This window comes from Suillus discolor (genome assembly GCF_016758755.1).
Source record: "Suillus discolor strain FC423 chromosome Unknown F5147scaffold_85, whole genome shotgun sequence".
NCBI classification, from domain to species: Eukaryota; Fungi; Basidiomycota; class Agaricomycetes; order Boletales; family Suillaceae; genus Suillus; species Suillus discolor.
The window spans coordinates 4117-26740 of record NW_024541332.1 but is presented as its reverse complement, the minus strand read 5'-3'; the positions used below and the strand labels follow the sequence as shown (position 1 = coordinate 26740).

The following is a 22624-nucleotide window of genomic DNA, read 5'->3' as shown; positions in this document are numbered from 1 at the left end:
AATATAAGAAGAAGAGAGATTTTCAGGAGATATAAAATCATATAAAATGAGAAATAATATGATATAATATATTATCCCGTTTCTGTACATGGCAAGGCTAATCTTTTCACTCTTACTGCGGTCCACGGTCATGCTCGAGCCAATCCTCGGTGCTCGCATCAAAGCGCCCTCGGTCCTTCTTTAGAACACCGCATTGGCCATCATCCATAACAGGCTCTTCCCTCATCTATATAAATATCCTTCAAATTCCTTTTAGCTCCCAAAGCCCACAGCAGGTTGCTACCACCGTCCCTTGACTGCGCTTTATCATTACAATGTCTCACCAGAGCGTACCACTCCCTAGCATACGCGACATCTTCCCTGGTATGCCTCTCTTAAATTCCCTATACTCACTACTCACTCTACATCCAGAAATTTCAATTCGTACTCAACAAGACAATGACACTGCTGTGAGTTTATCCCCAAATCCTTACACCCCTCCCTCCTCATCATATCCACCAGGATCATCTTCGCCCCACTTCTCGCCACCGCGGTTCAAAACCCTATCGTACGGGTGATTCCGCAATTCGCAGTCTTCCATCACCACCACCATCCAGTACAAGCTCAGACTCGGCTTCAAATCGATTGTCCTATCTCACCCCAGACAATACTCAACCTCCCGCAGCTTATTCCTTCAACGTTCTCCGAGCTGACCCTCTCGCTTCCTCCCTCCAGCATATCGCTTCTAGCACCAAGTTGCGTACTCGTGCAACAAACTCCTCTCAGGGAAAATCGGGCTCGGGAATCGCCAATGGATCGACTCCGGTTTTCCGGGTTTCTATGGCTCCCTTCGTACCTCCTCGGCAGTCACAACAACGCCAAAAGCACAGGTCCCCGGGCCCTCTTTACAGTTCACAAATTCCACGCGATACCCTACCTAGTCCATCCCAACACGTTCAAGAATCTAGACCCCAGCCTTCATCATCCGTATTGTCCTTTTCTGTATCAGACCCTCCCAATTCTGCTTCCACCGTCATGACAAATGATGGCAGGAGACCTTACCTAAAGTCGTCGGATCATCTAACAACAATGCTGCATGGAGAAGGGCGCGGTAAGAAGCACCAGTGTCCTCATTGCGGCAAGCGATTCAATCGCCCCAGCAGCATGAAGATCCACGTAAACACACACACGGGAGCAAAACGTACGTTTATATCTGATTATCTCGGACTCGTCCGTCTTCAAGACAAATCGTGTTTGCCTCGTTGCATCACTTCTTCTCAATTTGTATCAACACCCACGAAGACACTAGCTGACTTTTCCAATTTTAGCATATCAGTGCCCATATCCAGGATGTGGTCGTGAATTCAACGTCAATTCAAACATGCGCCGCCACTGGCGGAATCACACGAGACTGTCTGCGGGCCATTTGGCTGACATGGATGGCCATGGTGCATGTGATCAATCCCCGTTCCCTTCGGACATCCTGGGGCATGGTCAGTCCCTGGTCTCGCCACCCGCAACAGACTCGGAAGAATCAGAAGACGATCTTTCTGACGATGATGATTCCCAATACGCAATGGATGTCTACGAGGGCTGCAGTAAAGAACATAAGGAGGTTAATCATCCCGGTGGATCAGGGTCGCAGTCCAACTCATTTTGGTCACGATCGCCTTCCCCATCCCGGAAAACTACTTCTTATAGTTATCCTCGACCCCGTCCCCCTTCCCATCTCGGCCCGTCGCCATCGCACCCCACGGAATACCTTTATAGACCATCAAACCCAGCCTACGTGCGCTCTTGCACAGATTCCCGGGTTTCCACAGCCCTACGACCTGCATTCCCCTGTGACACATCAGGCCGCGCAGTCGCAAGGCAGAATGGATCACTCTCAAGTCGTTCATAATGCACATACATATGTCTTCATTTCATTTCTTGTCGTTGGTCACTGCTTATGCCCACTACATACCAACATGTGTATCTTGATATCATCCAGAGCATCTCACGTTTACATGTAGCATTTATCTTGGATTGCAAACAAAGTTTACTAATTTCATCGGACCACGTGTTACATGTCAGATAATACACATTACAAACGTAGATAGTAAGCAATAGGAAGCACAGCGCGTGATGCGGCTACCAAAGCTGTTTCCTGTTCGCCCTCCTTTGCTCCGCTTGAATCGCTGGCGTCTGCTCCTCGTCCAAGAATCCGACGACATCGTCAAACTGTTCTGCCTCATCCACGGCGAGCTTATCCTCTTCTGTCCAACCATGCCATAACTCGGTTCCATCATCGCACAGCTCAGCATCGGTAGGAGGTGTATCAATCGAAGGGTCCGTGGCGTCTTCACCTCTGGACCCATTGTCATCCACAACGTCATCATCCCGTTCCATCCCTGGGAACACTAGATCCTCGTCATGCTCATCAAACTCAAGAGGAACGGACGCTGATAGACCCTCTGGTCGTACAAGCTGTGGGGAACGAACTCGATTGATCTCTCTTCGGATACGACCAAAACCTTCTCCGACACCTTCGGCAATATTTGATGTCATTGCGCGGATGGGGATGGGGTTCTTAAAGGACCGTGGCTTCAAACCAGCCCCGTTCGGGAGCATGGGGATGAGAGACCGAGATGAACGCGGGTACTCCATATCGGCAGATATAGCAGACGCTATTGGTTCGTCAAAGGAAGACACGACTCGTCCCATATCACGAGGCGAAAATCCCTCGACAAAGGACTCTCCAGTGCCTGCGGAATATGCACTGACTTCTACCTCCTTGCGCACGTCCATCTTGGTCCCTGTTATGTCTAGTCGATTGCGGCGAATGAGAGCATGGTAATCTTCGCCCAGAGTGTAAAAGCTGAATTGGTGGGCGAGATAGATAAGGCGAGGATTCACATTCGGCGACCTGGAATATGTAGATAGTTCTGCATGAACAAGGGAGCTAAAAGCAATGCGATCTGCGTCAGCATCAAAGCCACTTGTTGACAATAGCGCATACTTTGCAATAGGCGTTCGTCCAGGAGACCACGCATTCAATCGCTGCACGTGCTTTACTTCGCCCCAATCTCGGTGTCGTCTAAGCTGCCAAGTAGCGATCATGGTATCTCGTCCATGCAATTCGCTGGCAGATTCCAACATCATTTGAGTTAGGCCGGAAGTCTTGGTCGACGCGACGCCGACGCGATTGTGTGGCGATGTGCTGAGACGACCAGTGGCACTAGTACCAGGAAGCGACATGCTCGTTGGCAAGTTGGCTAATGTATATGAAAATGCACCTGTATCACGAGGACGTTGATCGAGCATGATACGTCGCAAAGATAGTACACCATCAGAGGGATCAAAGAGAAGAAGATCCTGAAAGTTGGCAGTCTTCCTCGCCCGAAGCGGAGAAGGTTGATCAGAACGACTTGAGGACGTGCTAGGAGACGATGTGATGGCAGATGGGGGAGGCTGGAGGCTGGCAGGCAACGGTGTGTCGCTAGGAAGGAACGTAAAGGTAATTCCCGGCTTGACGCCGCCGTGAGCGGACGCCTTGACGGATCTGAGACGCACAAGCGATGACAATTCAACGGACAATGGGACATGCTAATATAATCTGAGCAAAACTAAACGGACTAGGAAGATGACGTTTACTTACGGCTTCATTTGTATTCCGAACCCTGTTCTCCATATGGCTTCGCAAGTCTGGTTTTCCGCCATATGGATTGATAGCAAAGACGTGTACTGTCGCTTTCCTAGTCCCAAAAGCGACCCACCGCCCATCCGCCGAAACTTCGATCCCATCAATGACGGCAGTTGTCCGACCTCGGCGTAGATTGTACATGTGCCACGGTGAACTTTGTTCAGCATTGAATTGGCGCCCGACGAGCGCGATTTGATGGTCGCCAGCATACTTCTTGTCGGTGGGAAGTAAAACACTCGCCGTAGGCCGAATCTGGAAAGCGCGAACGGCTTGCCCATCCCTAGGAGATACTAGCAAGGAGGTCCCATCAAGAGTGAACTTGAGAGAGGACACGGGCTGGTGCTTAAATGCGACGAATTCGGAAATGATGCGTACGGACGGACTGTCTCCGGACAAAAGGGAAGCCAGATCTAGTACTGTAATATGATAACCCGACGATAGCGTCTCTACTTCCTCTTGTCGGTCTTGGGTATTTGGAAATAGCGCCGGCGACAGAGACGTAACTTCGGTTGGGTCCGAATGGCCGCTGCTCGCAGCAGGGGCGCTCCGTGAAAAGAAGAGGTTACTGACGCCACTCATCACTGATGTTTGCCCTTGAGCCGCGCGTGATTGATCTCCCGCGCCCGCGCGAGATTTCGCATACTCCGCAGCAGCGGAATATGCTATTCCACCAAGGGACTTCACCCCGCTGAGGACGGTCCCCCCGACCTTGAGTGCAGCAGCATGAGATATTCCGAGGGTGCTTGACGGGGAGCGTAGGCGCGTGCGAGGCTGAGAAACGGCTCCAACATGAGAATCTGCTCTAGGAGGCAGGGAAGCATATGCCAAGATGCGATGAGAAAGAGCAAATATGGGGACGGGATAGTCATGAGAAGCATGGTTGGTGTTGATGGAGTCTATCGGTGTTAATGATACAATGTTGTTGGTATTGGCTTTATATGGAATTGTTGTGTACGAAGGAAGAATGGCAAGCGAAGAAATAGTATGTAGTTCTGTAAAGGATGCTGAAGAAAGAATGTGTAGAGTTGGTGGATTTGTAGTATTCTGTTGTTTGCTGGTCAGCGACGTCTTATAGGTGGATAAGCCAGATACTTACGATGACAATGAAGTGTGCACTTGAAGTAAAGGTTGTTACATTAACAAACGGAAGATGCTTGATGACCTTGTGAGCCCGCAATGAATAAATAGACATCGTTGACTTGTCTTTCGACCTAGAGCTGCACATTCCGTTTATCAGAGGTGGATGTCATGTATCTAGCATGAAATTTAACGCACATTACACCAATTAGAGGCCTGGAACTGTCATATTCACGTTCTCCAGAGGAGTGCGGAGTCGCAAGCACACCAGCAAAGGTAACGGACCCAAAGGGATAATCAGTAAGATTCAGAATCTCGGACACTGATCCCAGGAGTGTGCAGTCCCAAATCTGAAGGCCAGTGGTGTAGCCAAGTAACAGTATACGCCTGAATGATGTAACGTCTGTTATAAAACCGTCTGTTGCTGAGACATGAATTAACTCACCGAGGTCTCGAACCGTTCTCAATGAGGGTGTCCCAGCGGGACCACACAATAGAGTCGCCTTCAGCGGCGGTAGGGTAAGTCGTTAGGGGTTGATCTCCTGAGAACGCGCTTTCACAGTCCTCATCGTCAGAGCCGAAGATAGCATGTTCATCGTCGTCTGCTGAGTCAAGTCTGGCGCCTGGTCTCATTCTCCAATTCTGTTGATTTCCAATTGGACCAGCGCCAAGAGGCTTCCTGGCGGTTGGAGAGACAATGGGTATATTTGGACCTGGTGAACGACTTGAAGCGCCAGGAGGGGCCATGAAGCTACCAAAAGAAACGGGTCTTGATACCCGCGGCGGAGAGGGTGCGGAGGCAGGAACAGGAATGGAAGTTGGCACGTAGTTGCGCACAGCGCGAGAGAAGTTCTCAAGCATGGTTGGCTCGCTAGGAAAGTGTAAGTTCAGCTATCTTGCCTTTTGTGCCTAATGAAGGAAAGGAGTGGGGAAACGAACGAGAATATGATGTACAGAATGCATGCGCACGTGGTGATCTACTATACTTGTCGATTGAATATGTCACAACACAGGAAAACTGATGGGGCGCATCAAGGTGAGGATACGATAATCAGGGAAGACAACACCATGCTGTGTAAATGCCCCTTGTGTTTCCCTCAAGTATGAAAGAAGTGCGGCACCCCAAAAACGAACCGGTAGAGACAAACAAAGAGAAAATGCTCACCGGGCAAGCACAGGAGATCGGGTATGGCCAAGCGCTCCTGGTGTGAACGTAAAGTCGTCTTCTGTTGGAGGAAGCTTAACCTCTGAACGCACAGGCGAGGGACGAGACTCGGGGGTTGCCAAAAGAAGACCCCCGTCATGCTTGATAGGTGAACTCTCATCTTCCATTGCTACCACTGGAGGAAGTTCGAGGTTGATTTGAATGATAGGAGAATCTGGAGGTCTGTCTGGCTCGACAAGGGGAGACTGTTCCGTAGACCAAGGTGGAGAATTTGAGTCGATAGGAAGGATAGCAGGAGAGTAATTATTAACAGGAGTACGAGGTGATTGACGGGTTGCATTTCGGTTCTTCCTTGATGGCATTAAGAGATGTGAATGAAAGAAATAGTCCCAACTGTTTGGACAGATAAGAAATGAATTTGTAGATTCACAGACGCTCTGTTCTTGTAAATGAATGCAAGAACTAACAAGAGATATATAAGAGAAAGAGATTTGAAAGAATATAAGAAATGATTATTGTTCGATTCGAGACTGCTTTCAAGGTGAGTTACGCTGGTGATGGCTTCTGACGAACAGGAGCCTCCGTCTGATCCCCAGCTTCCCAAAGCCGAGTCACTAAACCTGACTTTACCTTTTCCGGTCATGACGCCACCAAAAGTCCGAGAGGTCCACCCGGTCCATCACCCAAGTCCACCATGGTCCACCTCTATCTCTGTCTCAGTCGATGAGCACCCCTTCCACCTTTTCTCAGTTTCTACGTTCATATGCTTACACCCCTCAGACATCTACTTTTCTGAAGAGAAAACCCTTACCTGAAAATAATGATTGTCTTCCAGTGACTGCTAGAAAGTCTCGAGCTTCGAAGAATACCTCACAGCATGTCTCTCATGCCAAATCAAAGCGTCGCAGGAGTGAGTCAGTAACCACCAATCAACAGCGCATACCCACAGGAGAGTCTTCTATCCACTTTACGCCCTCAGGCAAGGGTGTTTCGACCGATGGTTCCACGCGCAAAGGTCCTCGCAAACTACTTGACGCGGTAGAGATTCTTGTCAAGTCTGCGTCTACAGTTCCACCACTATCGGCGCATAACGATTCACTAGAGGTATCAAAGAGGAAGAAAAAGAAGCGCAAGCTCGAACCTGTTGATGCTTACCATCGTGAGCTACCCGCGAAGGACCAGAGTTCTGTAGAACCATCGGAAGCGGAGATGAAGATTCCACTCACCAAATCATGTTACCTGACACCTATGCCTGATGAAGTTCGGTCTACACTCCAAACCCTGGCGCTCCCCACCCCATCTTCCAGACCTCGAAAACGTCGCAAGGTCGTGCCTTCTACCGTATCACTCCACCAGTCTACCGCTTTATCTAGTAAATCAATGACTACATCTAAGGTAGCAACGCAACAAACGGACGTCACCCATAGAACCAGCCCAGATCCCATCACACTGGTAACCTCGAAATATTTTTCCAATGTCACACAATCTGGCAAGTCATGGGTGCCTTCTTTTATACCGTCGGAGGACCTCTTTACACATGAGAATATGCCTGCGTTTCCGACATACCGTCAAGACTTGTTTAACGATCTTATCGGGTACATCGCGAACGCGAAGCCAATCTTGATACAGGGTACTTCTTCTCCTACGTGTCGTAACAGTATTTCTCATCTATCTCATTTCAGCTGCCGTTTCTGATAATCCCTGGCAGCTCTTGATCGCCGTCAAACTACTGAATGTGACTACTGGCCGATATGCTATCCCAGTCTTTTGGAAGCTCATGGACCGCTGGCCAACCCCTCGGGATATGATCGAGGGTAGGCTCCAACTTCTCGACCCTATTACGAACGCTGACGGTCGTCTCGTAACAAGCTGATCGTGATGAGCTCGTAAATATTCTGCGACCGCTCGGCCTCTACAACAAACGGGCAGCATGGCTGAAGGAGATCTCTCAAGAATACATAAATGATCCTCCTACTGACGTTCTTCGTCCATCTAAGTGCCGCTTAGAAATTCCTGCGAGATTAAAAATCACCGCGCCAACTTATGTGAATCCAAGAAAACGCAAACATTACGGATCCCCTCGAACGGCCCGTAAAACGACTATACCATATCCGCCAACACCCGTCTCACACTATCCAGGCGTGGGCCGATACGCTCTAGATTCGTACCGAATATTCTGTACGAGCCACGAGAGCGAGGAGTGGAAACAAGTCATGCCTGAGGACAAGGAGCTGATCCGATATCTGGTGGGTCCTTCCTATCGCCACGTGGTCGACCTCAGCTCTGATCAGATTTTATCTGCAGCGATGGAAGTGGGCCTATGAGGAAAGGAAGATTTGGTATCCTGATGGCGTCGGCGTCGTTAAAGGTGTCGATATCCCTTATCTGCTCATCCTGGTGGACGAACTGATGGAGCAACTCGAGCCTGATGAATTTTGGGGTCCGACTGATTTTATTAGCGGTTGAATGAGCGATGGCGTGATATAGATGAGTCGATTTATTACTGTAAAATTTGCTTAATCTAGTGTACAGGGTACAGTTACTTATTGTACATTCACATAACCTCCCGAACGCGAACAGGGTCGATAAGGGATGATAACGAGCGAAAGTAGAACCCAATACAGCCGTAACGAATTTCTTCCGCTATGGCAGCGATGTCGTACCTGACCGAATGCTGACATTGACACGCCGCGCTGGCAAGGCCGACACTGTCAAGCTGTTGCTAACAGATGCTACGCCGCTGCCAAAGTCTTGTGTGACGAGCCGCTTTGCCCAACGTGCTCAGGGTTATTCAGGGACTTGTCCCACCAACTTGTCAACGGGACTGCTTCGCCGAGGACATAGACAAGCGAGAACGATTTTCAATTACAAAGCCAGCAGATAAGAAACAAATGAAAATCTATGACGTCCCAATTAATCAAGGAACTATCATTAATTTTTGGATGAACGAATGATTGGTCAACTGATCCAGTCCCCCCCTAATCCAACCGTGAGTCGAACTCGCAACTCGGAAGACAGTGCACACTAGCCAGTGCTGCGCTGGAAGATCGCCTGCCTGTAAACGTTTCGGCGGCGCGATCTCATTGGACGTCTCAATTTAGGACCCAGGTTTCCCGCGAGCTCTGTTTTAGGAGTCCTTGGCGAGGAAAGGGGTAAACGACGCTGCCCGGGATGTTCAGGGCCTGGGCACGAGGTAGTAGTCCTGGGACGTGGCGTACGATCTTGCGAAACACGCGCAAAACACGAGGCTCGTCGACGCAGATTTATCCCAGACTGCGTGTAAGATCCAGAACATGCACGACATGCGAGACTGGCGAGTGGAGCGCTCAGGACCGCAGCCATCACGCAAACCTATTGCGGGAGGCCGGGGGTTTTATTCTTGGGCGCACTTTACTAGTATGTGTTGGCGTAAAACTGCATTAACCCGATTTCTCGCTGTCTACTTTGTTCAGCGGCGCGTGGCTCTCCATGTGAATCATCATCGAAAGATGACAAAGAGCGCTCTCGGACGTGGGTATCCGACCATAGGCTTTCGATAATCATTGGTGTGTCTGGGGTTTGATACTTCGCTTAGGGATCAATTTGTATTCGATAATCTTTTTAGCTATTTCACTGCTGTGTTCAGAAATGCATCATTTGCCAGATCATAATTTCATCAGATGGCTCGGATGAACAAAGAACAGACATTTGGTATCTGCAGATCTTCTGATCATCATCTATCCCAAAATTTTGAGGGAACCTGTGACCAAAAAAAATGGTCTAACACGAAAATCAATCACTACGCCCTCGACCCGCTTGGGATCATAAAATTTCAGCGACCGCAGAATAATCAAGCAACCGAACCGAACATAACAAAACAAGAAATACCCGCCTCGTAATTACGCCCTCCCGTACTTGACTGCTGGGTCGACCCAAAATGGTCAAACACCCAACCGGCGGACATTCAGCGGCCGAACTGTGAATCATGAGAACAAGAACAAAGGCGCAAAAACGCCCTATCGAGGACAACAATTAGTCAAGTTAGCAAGAAGCAAAGAAGCACAAGGAATTTTAATAAATGAAACGACCTATCAGGGTTTCCCTGGGGCTTTGCACCCGAGTAAGGAAAGCGAAGGCGGGGTCGATGGCCTAAGATGGCTCATCGCTAGTACTGCCATCACGAACCGAATCTCCGTCACTTGGTATGGTTCAAAGCCCCTTTTGTTTTGACAGGGGGGATGTGTCTCTTTACGGCGTATACATGGCAGCTGAGATATCCAGAAGTTATCTCTGGGAAAGCGAGTGACAAGATGCCAGCGAATGCGATGATGTTAGGGCGGGATACGGCACGCATCCCCGCCGAGGAATACCGTCCAGCCATCCAACCGGCCCCTTTCCCATTCCACAATAGTTTGTCACGAAGATTAACGGATGGCGTCCCGTCAGCCTCGAGACCCTCGACACGATAAAGTTAGGAAGCGAACGTACACATCTCGATCGGGCAGAACTAGTTTTCAGCCGAGCTTCTTCATTCGGTCATATCGTGTTAGAAAAACTATCGGGAGGACGGGTTCTTGGACATCCGGAGGTCATTTGATGAGAGCTGTATCGCTCGTCAATTGAATTCCTTGGGAAGTGTTCTTCGTTTATTTGGATCTGGGGTGAGACAAGCGGATATCGTGAACTTTGAATAAAAAGTTTGTAAGAAAGCTCTGAATTCCATTTTTCAATCGCATTGCCTCCCCGCCAGCGCGATAGAATCGTCCAGGCTAGGCCATTGGCGCCAGGGCCACTCACAGGATCCGACCGTGAATCGCCCAACACCAACGCATAACGCACGCAGCAACAGCCGATCAGATAACACAGAAGCAAAAGAGCGGTGGGAAGGAACACCGCCATCGAACGTACGAGCGCCCATCACCACGGGCCACGGCCCAGTTCGTGTACATGCGCCGAACACGAGGCAGACGACGTCACGTTCGGGGCCCCAGTCCAGAAACAAAACTCGCATGCACGTTGGCACATTGAAATATATATGGGATTCGAAAAATCTAAAACCAAAAAGAAACGCTCGATGGCACGAGTTGATAACGAAGACTTCCTGAACGAGCAATGAACCATTCTGGGCGTTGACTTATGAGAAGTCGCGGGATGAAATTTGAAACGTGATGCATGCGGCTTCTGAAAAATGAACTCATTTATGTCATTGGCAGTGATGAGAGCGTGAGTTGAGATGAAGGCTTTGAGTGATTGCATATGGATTGGGCTCCACAGCGCGCCAAAAGCGGGAAAGCGTTGTCGTTGTGTTATATTACTATGCAATGCGCATGCGGCGATGCAGCGTTCATATTGATGTGCATGGCTGCGTAGGGTTTGCCAAGATGAGGGGAAACGGGTTTGCTACAGGAACCAAGAAGGCGAGCTTGCGGTGTTGTCGCATACCTTGGATAAGTGGATGCTGTATTTAGATAGAAGGCACAGCAAATGTGGGTGGGGCAAGTAGATGGATTTAGTACAGCTCTGTGATCCTCGATCGAGCTCAGGGGTCATGTGCCGTGCCATACTGGGCGAAGATGTTCGCGGCTAAGATTGTCGTTTTTGAGATGTCGTGTATTTGTGGGTGAAGAGTGGGTGCAATGTACGTACACATGGAGGGATGTATTCAACGCCATTTCAACGTCATCTGAATCAATTATTCCCCACAAAAAGCCTAAACGTGATCAAAAACATTGGACCAATTATGTAAAACCCTACGCCCCTTCGAAATTTATCCGAGCGGGACTCGCCTCACATCGAGCTCTATGCACAGAAGCTCGCACGAAAAAGAATTGACGTGGGGTAGTACATCGAGACGATCTTCGCTGCTACTCGCGCGTGACCCCAAGGCAACTGCGCAGGTCCCAATCCAGGGACATGAAACTATAAAATCTCGTAATTCCTCGGGTTGAATGAATATCAGGATTTTGTGAGGCACTCGGTAGCAAAAAAGAGAGAAGTAGCGACGATGTCGGAGGCTTGGTAGCGCCTGCGTGCATTAGAATGGCTTTGCGCTCGGGATGTACTGGATCCCGCAGAATCCAAAATAATCCAAGTCAGCTGAGATGCGCCTGTTTAAGTTAGATTGACATGTGCTCACGTCGTGATCAATATGAAGCATCTTCATGAGAGGTGAGGCGTCAAGATCGGCAAAGGCATCGATGTCATCAAAATTGGGAAAATCATAGACAAGAGATTGGATACCGGTCGGCACTGTGCGTGTTGGTATTCATCAGGTGGTGGATGGCATTCATGACCGCGGTGCCGATGAGGTTGAGTTTTGAGTTCATCAGGATCAGCCGTGGCATGGAAAATGGGACGATGGTCACATCAAGTAAATCTAGCTATCAGTGAAATTCTGTTCGCATGCAGCACGGGCATAAAAAGATAGGAAAACCTGAGGATAGTCGTATTTCTGAGTGGCATAGAATTTGTCAGCCATTTAACCCATAGAGCTAGTAGCTTCAGTTCAAGCCGCCAGCTCCCAGCATCCCTTGGCAGTATGTAGAATAGCGGTAGAAGCTGCTACTCAGAGTGCAGTAGAAAATGTAGAGAACCGAGATGAATTGGTGATCCAGTTCCCCGTGCATTCTCGGTGATAAATATTACGACTCTAGATCTTTCTGCTGCTTGCGGACGCCGCTACTTAGCTCCCTATGCACTAGACTCGAGCTTGAAAGTTTACTAGAATAGACGTAGAAGCTGCAAGTACCTGACAAGTGCAGTGGCAAAGAATCAGAAGCAAAGTGTCGAGACGAATTGATCCAAAACCCGTGCACCGTAGGAAATGATGGACTTCGCTGAGTTTGGCTGCTGCGTGCGGCCGCCGCTAGCCTGCTACACATTAGGTGTAGCCATGAATACATAGCACGTACGGCATTTCAAATTTTGAGCGGAATCCACATCGAAGGGCAAGTTATCGTGATTCTATTGCTTATAGCGAATGGCGTGGACCACGGAGCCTCAAGAACGCAACGTCACTGCCATGATTCAGTGCAAGGTAACTTTCCGGAGCCGTTTTGAGACTAACCATTCTCGATGGCAGCATAACTGATTGAATGTGTCGGGGATGAACTACCCGAGGTTTGAGGATGGCGTTTCCTATAGAATATCTGGAGCAAAAACACTGGATGCTGACATTATCGCCGACGAGCGCAGAATCGAAGCTAGGGTATTACGAATTTTGAGAAATTACTTGCGTTACGCCTGTAACAATAATTACACAGCCGCCGATAAGTCAAGAATGGCATTCTAGTCAGAGGATGTCGGGAATTTGGTGGAAAACGTTAGCTCACGGAACCTCGAGGAGGACACGAGCTACGAAAATAAATAAGATTGGACATTGTAGTTCCTGGCGTCTGGAGGATTTGGGCCATTAGGGAGGCAATATGCTGTGCCGGTTAGAAAAAATTGAAGATGCCGGATACAAGTGTGGATATGAATGATGTCAGGATATGTCATGAAGAGTAGAAATCGAGGCGTGATGAACTGAAATGAGAATGAGCATGTGGTACATACACTGGTATGGACATGGACGGACCGCTGAGGGTAGTGACGGAGGTAACGCTGGGGACGAGAGGACGAATGAAAATTTGAAAAGGATATTGTCAGGCACGATTAGACGAATTTGGAAGAAAGATGAAAAGAAAAACGAGGCAAAAAGCGAAAAGAGCAAAGGGAGGTGAAGAACAAAGTTTAAGTTGACGGATTCTTGAATTCGTCGGGCATGCTGTAGGGGTGCGGTGTGGTTCTTGGGCGGAATAAAATTTGGAAGATACGGACCGGAGTGATCAAGGGCGGGTGTAAACATAGAACATACGTGGAAGCGGGATGGGCGGTGCGGGGCCTCGTGTTTGCCTCGTGTGTTACTGCCGAGGAGAGAAGTAGCTTGGCCGAAGGGACGGATGAGAGACCGACGGGTTAGGGCGGGAATAATCGGGAGTAGCCGCTACACGAGGCGGGGAGAATAATATAATATAAAATTAATAAATTGACAGAATATTGACAGAATTGGAGATACGGGGGGGCCGCGGTGAGCGCCGACACGAGGCAAGACCCCAAAGGCGGGCGGGATGAAATGAGTGACTGGGGTCTTTGGCGTTAAAACCGAATTAGGGAAATGGGTTTTACTTAATTAAGAAATGATGTGCGTCGGCAACGTTTGTTCTGGGAGTTGAGCGGGGCATGATGTTATACACCCGGCCGAGACTGCCACCGGGGAAAAGGTGACAAGTGACCAACAAATAGTGTGACAGGGAAGGCGTGTTCACCGACAGGGAAACAACTCTTATCAACCCACATTCCAATAATAATGAAACCCATCATGGACCTCCTCTTCCCCCACTAACGCGATACCATGTCTGCAGAACCTCCCATGACTTCCCCTCCACTTACTTCACCAAATGGAATAATAAATAACCATTCCAACGCCCAGCTCGCACATTTACTTCATAACAGCTACTGCGACAATGACAGACTCACAAAAGAACTCGGAAATACGAAGAAACGGTTAGAAAAAGTAGAGCGTCTACTAGCAGAATTTCAGGCCGCAACCGTCAATGGTGCTCCCCTCTCAGGCGAGGCTCGTCGTGTCATCGAAGAAGCTGAGGCACGTGTAGCCCATGCCGATAGACAAAGAGACGAAGCAGAAGCCCGCAGACGCGTTGTTCTCGAATCTTACGAAGAACTCAATAAATACCTCGCCGCCATCGAATCCCGTGCTGCAGATGCACGTTCTGGCTTTCAGCGCATTCTTAGAGATGCAGGTGGTCATCTTGTCTTGACCCCCATCCCCAATCAAAATCAGCATGATCATAGCCCTTATTCCGCCAATCCTAGCATCACTGTAGAACCCCCACCTCGTTCATATAATCGATCTCATCATCGTTACACCTCCTCTTCACTTAGTTCTTCTGCCCTTCCTCCAGGCCCACTCCCTCCTCCACCATCCACTCGCGGCGTCCGTCCTCGCTCAGGCAGCTTCGATGACCCTTCTTATCTTATCGCACAACCTCAACCTCCCTCCAAACGACCACGTAACGAACGTGGAGAATATGACCACAGGCCCCCCCTCTCGGTAAGTTCCCTCTCATACCACCTTTCTATCTCCTCACATTCCCCAGGCTACCTCCATGTCACGCGGACGCATCCCTGACATGGATCCCCACCCCCAACACCTTCACCAGATTCAACATCTCAATCACCACCTTAGCATTCAACCTACTCATAAATCTCACTCCCGCTCTAGCAGCCACTCTAGTATTCGTGCTACTTCGCAGGACATCGAGGATCTCCTCCTTGACGCTGCCACTGACGAAAGGAGCGTTTTAACTGCTCGTGATCAACAGCCACAGTCTCCTCGTGCCGTCTTGGCTGCCCACCAGTCAAGGAATATTCCCGTAGGTCCATTAGATCAGCCTGGCGAGCTCAGGACCTATCAAACCCATATTTTTGCCCCTCCCGTTACCGGCGCCCCCCAAAAGAAGGGCAAACCAGGGTCAAGTGCAAATATTAGTGCGTCCCTTTTTAATAAACGGATCTCGAGTTGATGACGTAGCGCCAGCTCACAATGGCTCCCCACTAACACCTCCTAACGCCATTGTCACTCCCATCGCACCAGTTCCTCCACCTGCCGTTCCCCCCACAACCTCGTTCCCCCCCACTAACTCTATTGGTCAACGCATCTGCCGCCAATGTGGTCTACCAGGGCGCTACAAAGACAACAAATGCGTCGAAAAATGGGGGCCTGGGCCAGAAGGGCCTGGTACTGTATGCGACCGTTGCAGAAAAAAAATGAAACGGGTAGAACGGCGGGGAACGACCGATGCAAATGTGGCTGGTGGTAGCAACGCTAGTGCAGCTCGATTGCACCGTACAGATACCATTCCTGTTGCTACGATTACTGGGACGCAAAGACAGGCGCAGACACAGTCGCAAGTTTTTCCAAGCTCGGCGTCTTTCGTGCCGCCTGTGCTTTTACAGGACAAGAAACGCAGTGGTGGGTCTGCAAAGGACCGCGAGAGAGATCGGAACCGTGACCCTCCCTCCCCGCCTGCGATCGCTACTCTCCAGACCACAGACGACGAAGACCCTGGACGAAGACGACGGGGTGCGGTGTCCTCTGGTGGGTGAAACATCCTCCATTCTATCACCCCTAGTTGACCCACACCTCTCAGCGCAACATCTTCCTTCTCCCCACTCCGACCCCAACACAGATCCAGACGCAGACGGCGAAGGTGATGCGGATGTGGACGCAGAATTGAGAGAAGCAGCTGATGCTGCAGCTGACCACCGCAGCGCGTCTTCGACTGGCATGAAGGAGGAAGACATGGAAGTTGGGGAGTAAGCACATGTCCATTACAGCGGAGGCCAACAGAAAAATTCTTGAATACTCTAGGCGCCGAGAAGATAAATGTTGACATTCCTGCGCGTTCATGTGGTTTGCGCTTCCTTGATTGGCGTCCTCGCTCCTAGACTCCACTGTCTTGCTATTTCTCTTAAACCTCCGGTGATTTCGCTATTGATTATCGTCCAGTCAAATCTCTTTCTATCACCTAATGCAAACCATCCAATCGGATTACCCCACTATGTTTTATCCATCCTGGTCTCGCTGTCTGCAACTGTTGTCCCCGTGCTTTTTTGTTTCTTTTTTTGTATTTTTCTCCTTCTGTTTCATGCGGTTCATCGTCCATCGTTTCATGCTACTTGTATCAATTCAATCAGTCCGTGTCGAGTCGATCAGTCCGTGTCAAGCCAACAGGTCTGCTTTGTCGACGCCGCGCATCACACATACCACTTACTCGCTGTATCACAAATTTTATGAACCGATCCGCACTCACGCTCCCCCCAACCAACGTTGCGGCAGTCAGGATACGAATGTTTTACGCGATGCTCGCCTGAATTTAATGTGCGTTGGTATGACGAGTATCTGAAGGTTAAGCCTTCAGCCTGGTGGTGTTCGCACGTTCGGCTGCAAGGTGCGTGCTTGAAAGCCTCGTGTATTCATCCTCTGAGTTCAACCAGTGTGTATATTGATAGTGCAGCATAATTTTAAATGAGGTAGAGGTCCCGTGACGGGCTGTTTTGTAATGAAAGCACTTCGCTGATTTGAATCGGCGGATGTACTTAGTAACCGTGCACAGGTTCAGGAACTGGTTCGGTGGGCTTGTGGAATCAGCTGGGATGCATCAATTGATGGCGCAGCACTGTTTGCACGCTTGCAGGCGGATAAGAAGCCACCGGTTTTCAAACCGAGTCGTGAGATATGTAATGGAAGCTGCAGAAACTCACGCTGTTCTTCCTCAAACAAGCGATCTCTAGCAGAATGAGTTGGCAGCCGCGTTAAACGTTCGAAGGACTTCATATAATCCGAGTCGTGGTGTAAGGCGACTGGTCACGCGCTAAGAATGATTGTATTTGCACTTGTATACGAACTTTCATTTTAACGCGTTCTCATTGTCAAGATCACAGCATGACTGGGAGGCAATACTTTGGCTCACCTTATCACAGGCTCCTGATATCGATAACCGATCTACCTCAGAACGACTGATTATGATTTTTACGTCTGCCTGTGGAGGATATTTCTCTTTTTGAGACGAGTGAGTCATATACTCCGTGACCCACGTTGAAAAGGCTGCCACGCACCGCGAGATACGTAGACATGTCGTGCTTTGCATGCTATGATATGATTCATCGACTATGTCTGGGCGCAGATCAGCCATCTCCTTTGACTTGGCATAGGACCCCTTAAGGTTTCACTCTCAAGCAATAACTTACTTCGTGATGCAGTCGTCAACGCCTTGAAATGAAATAGGAATCGAAGAGATCTCGACCTTTATCCATAAAAAGCGTTTTATACATTTCCCGATGCGACACGTTTATGGAGGGTCTGGGCATGCGGAAAGTGGAGTAGACGCTGGCTTTTCAAGTCAAGCTCGCGGACGACAGTGGTGAGCTTCCGATAGTCTTTGCATAGCATCGGTCATGCTGCGATGACGTTTCAAACGAACTTTCGCAGTCGCATTCAATACCATCCGGCTTTTCACGATCGAGTTCGCGATGATTACCGTCAGTTCGAGAATCGATGATGGTTACGAATAAGTTTGTCACCAGTTTGTTTGTTTCGTTTACTGCATTCTGAACATCGAGTGCATATAGTTCGGTCAAGGTCTCGAGTCATGCACCCTTCAATGATGACATCAAGTTCGAGCGTGGTTGTTTACTACAGCTCCCAGACGTTATTCATGCAGATAGGTCTCTCTCGAACGGATCACGAAATGGAAAGCACGATTCAATGGTACGGTAAAGTGCATAGAACCTGTTATGACTTCAACGACTTATGACCTCAAAGAATTGCTACAAGCAGCCGTTTGTCAGATGTTCCGCTTCGATGTGTGTCGCCAGGCTAAATCAAAAATTTCATCAACGATGCGTATGTAGCCACGCTTGCTTAGGAAACCATGTTGTTAGCTAACAAACTGTAACTGTTCGACTTACAGAGTGCGCAAGCCTTCGTCTGCGTACAACGCTATTGTTAACTCTCGTATTGACTTTCGCTCTTTTACCTTGTAGACTCCGTATTGCCTTCGTGATCACCTGCTTATTTACAGCTAAATACTGATGTCTGGTATACGATTCTTGTACAGTCTCTGGTGAATGATACAACGGGTCATTCATAACGCGACAAGCACATCAATGCAACGCGAGACTTGTACAAAGGAGAGGCTATTATAGACAGGCGCCCTCATGCAAGACTTGAGAGAGTACCATGTCCTGAGAGGCTCATCAAGACTTGAGGTGCTAACACTGTCACACGAGCCAGGTAGTATAGTGCAACGCAATCTATTAGCTTCAGCATAATACTAAACAACGAAGTGTGGCAAACGACATGTGCGAGCAAAAAGAGAAAGCATAAGTGCGCATCCTCGATGGATGGCTGATTAGCGGAGGCAAGATTAAACTTCAAGCTGACCTTTGTCGCAGCTGGGTGAGGGGAGGGAGGGACAATAAGGTGAGGCACTACTTTCTTTGCCTGATTCGCAGGTTTTGGTGGTGGTGGAGGACTAGGTTCGTCATCTTCATCTTCGGTAAGTGGTGGTAGAGGACAGTCGGATCGAATCTTCGCTGAATTTTAAGTAAAGTTGAACGTACCATTGAGTTCCTGTGCGCTCATCGTGTTTCGCATCCAATTCGAGGCAATAAACACCACTTGTTACACAAGTATACAATTGCTCCTAGTTCCTGACAATTCGTGGAACGGTTCAACCGACATTAGTACCAAGTACAAGTAGCTACCATGAAGAACTAGCAGTGGCTCTGAACACCAGTCTTCACTTGATCTCGAAAAAATTCTGTTCGTAATCCCTTGCATTCTCCACCTGTCAAGACATCAGATTGTGCAAAACTGATCAAAAGACCATTGACATACCCAATCGCGTAAAAGTCCCAGAAGAAGGGGTAGTTCCTCAAGATTGGGTCCCAATGCTATCTCTCGTGCGAGCGCCACTTCACCCTGGTCCGAAGCGTCAATGTTATAGATGAAAAAGGCCCGTTGTTCTCCACTTGTGATACAACCTCTCATGACAGATAATCTAAGGAAGAACTGGGTGAACCTCGCTCACAGTAATGCTAGAAACTGACTTGTGTTCTTTACAATATGAAGCAGCTGCCACAACAGCTTGCGGGAAAGCCGCTTTTACATTGTCCTGTTTTGCCTCAAATATATTGCACGTTACATGTTCTGCTACGTGAGTGTTATGAGATGCGAGCGCAGCGACAGGAGTGTCAAGCAGCAAGTCTTTTGTAACAAAATTTTTAGTCAAGGTCATCAAATTTATCTGTCGAGTAGGCGCACCAGTATATTCCGAATGAGCTCAGGTCACCAAAAAGTCGACGACGCCGCCAAAAGAATGTCCTTGAAGTGTAGTTTTTGAGATAGGAAACTTTGGAATAATGTTAACCTCTGCCTCTTCATTGCGCATAACAGAAGCCAAGCGTAATAGGAACATGTTGATTAAAATGCGAGAGGCGGCACCATTCTGAGAATACAATCATGGGTAGTGAACAAGAATCAAAGAACGGTACGAGCTCACCACTTTGGAGACACAGTTGCGAACCAAGCGTAGCAACTGTCTGGTGGCATCAATAGATAGCCAATTACTCTCAGTCTCGGCGAGACCAAGAGTCTCTATCTCCCTATCTCGCATGGTTTTTTTTCTGCACCCCCGCAGGCGTACCGACCCCTCATTCCTTCCCATTTTGGCCAGGTGGGGGGGTTTTTTTTGGGAGGGGGGTGCATTTATTTTAGGGGGGGGGTCATTCGTTCGTTCCTGGTTACAAAATAATCATGGCCTGCTGTTGGATTCTAACCCAAGGCATGAGTTAATAATTATTGTCCATGGGCAGGATTTGAACCAAAGACCACAACTTCAAACATCATCAACCACTTATATGGTCAAAACAGAAATAGGTTTCAAAGTTTGAAATTTTTTTCTCTCCTTGGGCTGGTACATATTTTAGAGGGATGCCCAAGGATTAATATGAGCCCGGAATGAAAGAAATCGGCGGTTGGGATCTGTAGATAATGTCAAAATACTGAGTTTTTCATCCCACCAGCCAAGGTCAACAATGCTGACCTCCAGAGACCCTGGGACCATCACCAATCGATTTCTATGCTTTAAAAACACTGGGACAACCATTTTCAGTATCGGTTTTGAGTGAAATGTGAGTGTTGTAAAATATATGGGGTAGGAGGGGGGGGGAGGACCTTCTGTATCTCAACAACCTGATTTTTCCTGACATATTGGGCTTCACCATCTTGTTCAGGGACATCAAGAGCACCCCGGAAAAATACTCCTAGAGCACAAGCAAGTCATGGGAAGCCTAGAAAAATCGATCTTTGAGGGGGGTACCATGAAAACTCGCATATCTTAATCAGGATGGGCCCAAAACACTCTGGGACCATTTCCAATCGTTTTATATGCTCTTAAAACAGTAGGAACACTTATTTATATACCGGTATTTATATAATACCAAGATATATGAGTTAGGAGGGGGGAGGGGGACCCTACATATCTCAATAACCTGATTTTTTCTGACAAATCTGGCTTTACCATCGTGTTCAGAAGCATCAAGAACCCCCAGGAAGGATACTTTTGAAGTGCTGACAAGTCATGTGAAGCCTAGAAAAATCGATCTTTGAGGGGGAGTACCAGGCAAACTCACACATCACATTCCATATTGGTTCAGAACACTCTGAATCCATCTATAATCTATTTGTATCATCATTAAACACTAGGAACATCCCTTAGCACATCTGTATTGACATAAAATCATGCTTCTTGGTGGAGTAGGTGGGGGGAGGGGGTACCATGACTCTGAAACATGATTTTTTCGGACGAAATAAGCATTGCTGTTACAAGTAACATCGGTCACGTGGCCCCCCTATCATTTTCCCTTCATCCTCGCCCTCACCACCTACCGGCTCGTCCTCCTTTACCGACTCTCCGTTGACCGGATCCTCAGGACCGTTCCCGTTCCTCGCATCATCCGCCACTATGCACGTGCACTGCACGTTCCTCTTCTGATTCGACCACCAATGTGGTCCCGCACCTCTGACTCGGTCTGACTCGTGCCACCAATGTGGCTTTCCTCTTTCTGTTTCCCCTGACTGCGGATTCCCGCACGTTGTATTCTTACCGTTGGTCCGTTCCAACGTTTCTCGGTCTCATTCCACATTCGACCATCCATCACTAATCCGGCTGTGTTGCCAACGCACCTATACCATTCCCGTATCCCCTTTACCCTTACCTACTGTGCGGTAGCCTTGCCCTTAACCCTCTCCACTTAGTATAAGTAGTCGGTCACCTTGTACTAGATTCTCTAACTTGAATCTACTCAATCTTCCCTGGAACATACTTCTCTCTGAAGCCCCCTCAGCTTCAGTCTCTAGTATCTTTTCTTAGTCGCTCATCGCGACTAAGTCTATCCTCGATCGACCTCATCGTTCGGACAAGACTGTCCTTACCTTGAGTGACTTCTTAGACATCCGTCTACCAAGTCACGTGACACGCGCGTACTGTGATATCTGCCGACACGACCGTCGCCAGTATCACTTGCTATACCGGACCCTTCCGGTTACGTCACGAACGTTAGCAGTCGATGCCCCTCTTAGGGCTCTGCCTAACAGATCTATTTGAGTGCGTAACAAAAGATTCAAGTTTCACCTCGAAGCCCCGCCATCCACGCGGCCCCCATTGACCAACAGACACCACGACTACCTGGATCAGGAAATACCCTTGGGAACGCGACCCCAACACTCCTGACTCCGAAACCGAAGAATCAGAAGCAGACCACACGTCCTCTGACGAGTTTCCCGACGAACACCCGTACGGCAACCTCAACTCGAACCCCAGAACAAGAATGTCTGGAGGCCCCACCCAACCAACGACGACGACCAAGCCTGAGATCAAGGCTGGATCGCCCCAGAATTTTGAAGGCAGCATCGACGATGCTGCGAGATGGCTCTACTCTGTGGAGACCTACTTCTTAATCAACCCGACGATCTACAGCAGCGACCAAGTCAAAGTCGCTGTTGCTCTCCAATATATGACTGGAGGAGACGCGCGCATCTGGGCAGACAACTTCTACCAGGAAGCCTTCTCGAAGACGCCACCGGACTTTGGCACCTAAATAGATGTCCCGAG

General features: G+C 48.8%; 8 protein-coding genes across 8 annotated transcripts; 4 read left to right on the top strand and 4 right to left on the bottom strand.

Moving 5' to 3' along the window:
* Positions 1–84: 84 nt before the first annotated feature.
* On the top strand, positions 85–1882 carry F5147DRAFT_642600 (uncharacterized protein; the record flags this gene model as incomplete). Its single annotated transcript, XM_041433096.1, has 4 exons — positions 85–363; positions 412–449; positions 502–1180; positions 1308–1882. Exons 1-4 carry the CDS (start codon positions 315–317, stop codon positions 1880–1882), a joined length of 1341 nt encoding a protein of 446 aa, XP_041287129.1. The 5' UTR covers positions 85–314.
* A 230-nt stretch (positions 1883–2112) lies between these two features.
* Positions 2113–5602, bottom strand: F5147DRAFT_585500 (uncharacterized protein; the record flags this gene model as incomplete). The annotated part of the gene is made up of 5 exons (XM_041431869.1): positions 2113–3567; positions 3620–4708; positions 4761–4881; positions 4940–5128; positions 5187–5602. The coding sequence occupies 5 exons, from the start codon at positions 5600–5602 to the stop codon at positions 2113–2115; spliced, it is 3270 nt and encodes a 1089-aa protein (XP_041287128.1).
* Positions 5603–7575: 1973 nt separating this feature from the next.
* F5147DRAFT_585470 (DNA glycosylase) lies at positions 7576–8372 on the top strand (the record flags this gene model as incomplete). Its single annotated transcript, XM_041431868.1, has 3 exons — positions 7576–7720; positions 7776–8152; positions 8211–8372. Coding segments are annotated over 3 exons (684 nt in total), but the record flags the coding sequence as incomplete, so codon positions are not given.
* A 1536-nt stretch (positions 8373–9908) lies between these two features.
* On the bottom strand, positions 9909–10784 carry F5147DRAFT_764009 (uncharacterized protein; the record flags this gene model as incomplete). The annotated part of the gene is made up of 2 exons (XM_041440678.1): positions 9909–10341; positions 10683–10784. The coding sequence occupies 2 exons, from the start codon at positions 10782–10784 to the stop codon at positions 10081–10083; spliced, it is 363 nt and encodes a 120-aa protein (XP_041287126.1). The 3' UTR covers positions 9909–10080.
* Positions 10785–13037: 2253 nt separating this feature from the next.
* On the bottom strand, positions 13038–13790 carry F5147DRAFT_422097 (uncharacterized protein). The gene is made up of 2 exons (XM_041429746.1): positions 13462–13790; positions 13038–13409 (listed from the first exon to the last, which is right to left on the bottom strand). Exons 1-2 carry the CDS (start codon positions 13729–13731, stop codon positions 13239–13241), a joined length of 441 nt encoding a protein of 146 aa, XP_041287125.1. The 5' UTR covers positions 13732–13790; the 3' UTR covers positions 13038–13238.
* Positions 13791–14204: 414 nt separating this feature from the next.
* On the top strand, positions 14205–16165 carry F5147DRAFT_422091 (uncharacterized protein). Its single transcript, XM_041429745.1, has 3 exons — positions 14205–14997; positions 15044–15434; positions 15484–16165. Exons 1-3 carry the CDS (start codon positions 14278–14280, stop codon positions 16050–16052), a joined length of 1680 nt encoding a protein of 559 aa, XP_041287124.1. The 5' UTR covers positions 14205–14277; the 3' UTR covers positions 16053–16165.
* A 75-nt stretch (positions 16166–16240) lies between these two features.
* On the top strand, positions 16241–16897 carry F5147DRAFT_720964 (uncharacterized protein). The gene is made up of 2 exons (XM_041438854.1): positions 16241–16262; positions 16318–16897. Exon 2 carries the CDS (start codon positions 16333–16335, stop codon positions 16741–16743), a length of 411 nt encoding a protein of 136 aa, XP_041287123.1. The 5' UTR covers positions 16241–16262; positions 16318–16332; the 3' UTR covers positions 16744–16897.
* A 2352-nt stretch (positions 16898–19249) lies between these two features.
* F5147DRAFT_657437 (uncharacterized protein) lies at positions 19250–20125 on the bottom strand (the record flags this gene model as incomplete). Its single annotated transcript, XM_041434272.1, has 5 exons — positions 19250–19297; positions 19348–19510; positions 19560–19756; positions 19802–19957; positions 20012–20125. The coding sequence occupies 5 exons, from the start codon at positions 20123–20125 to the stop codon at positions 19250–19252; spliced, it is 678 nt and encodes a 225-aa protein (XP_041287122.1).
* Between the last annotated feature and the right edge of the window lie 2499 nt (positions 20126–22624).

Excerpts from the sequence above, each read along its gene's own strand:
- F5147DRAFT_720964 (XM_041438854.1), top strand. The coding sequence starts at position 16,333 with ATGTTGACATTCCTGCGCGTTCATGTGGTTTGCGCTTCCTTGATTGGC.
- F5147DRAFT_422097 (XM_041429746.1), bottom strand. The coding sequence starts at position 13,731 with ATGTTTACACCCGCCCTTGATCACTCCGGTCCGTATCTTCCAAATTTT. Across the intron at positions 13,410-13,461 it reads CTCCGTCACTACCCTCAGCG|TTCATCACGCCTCGATTTCT; the intron begins GTCCGTCCATGT and ends TTCTCATTTCAG.
- F5147DRAFT_422091 (XM_041429745.1), top strand. The coding sequence starts at position 14,278 with ATGTCTGCAGAACCTCCCATGACTTCCCCTCCACTTACTTCACCAAAT. Across the intron at positions 14,998-15,043 it reads ACCACAGGCCCCCCCTCTCG|GCTACCTCCATGTCACGCGG; the intron begins GTAAGTTCCCTC and ends CACATTCCCCAG. Across the intron at positions 15,435-15,483 it reads AGGGTCAAGTGCAAATATTA|CTCACAATGGCTCCCCACTA; the intron begins GTGCGTCCCTTT and ends ACGTAGCGCCAG.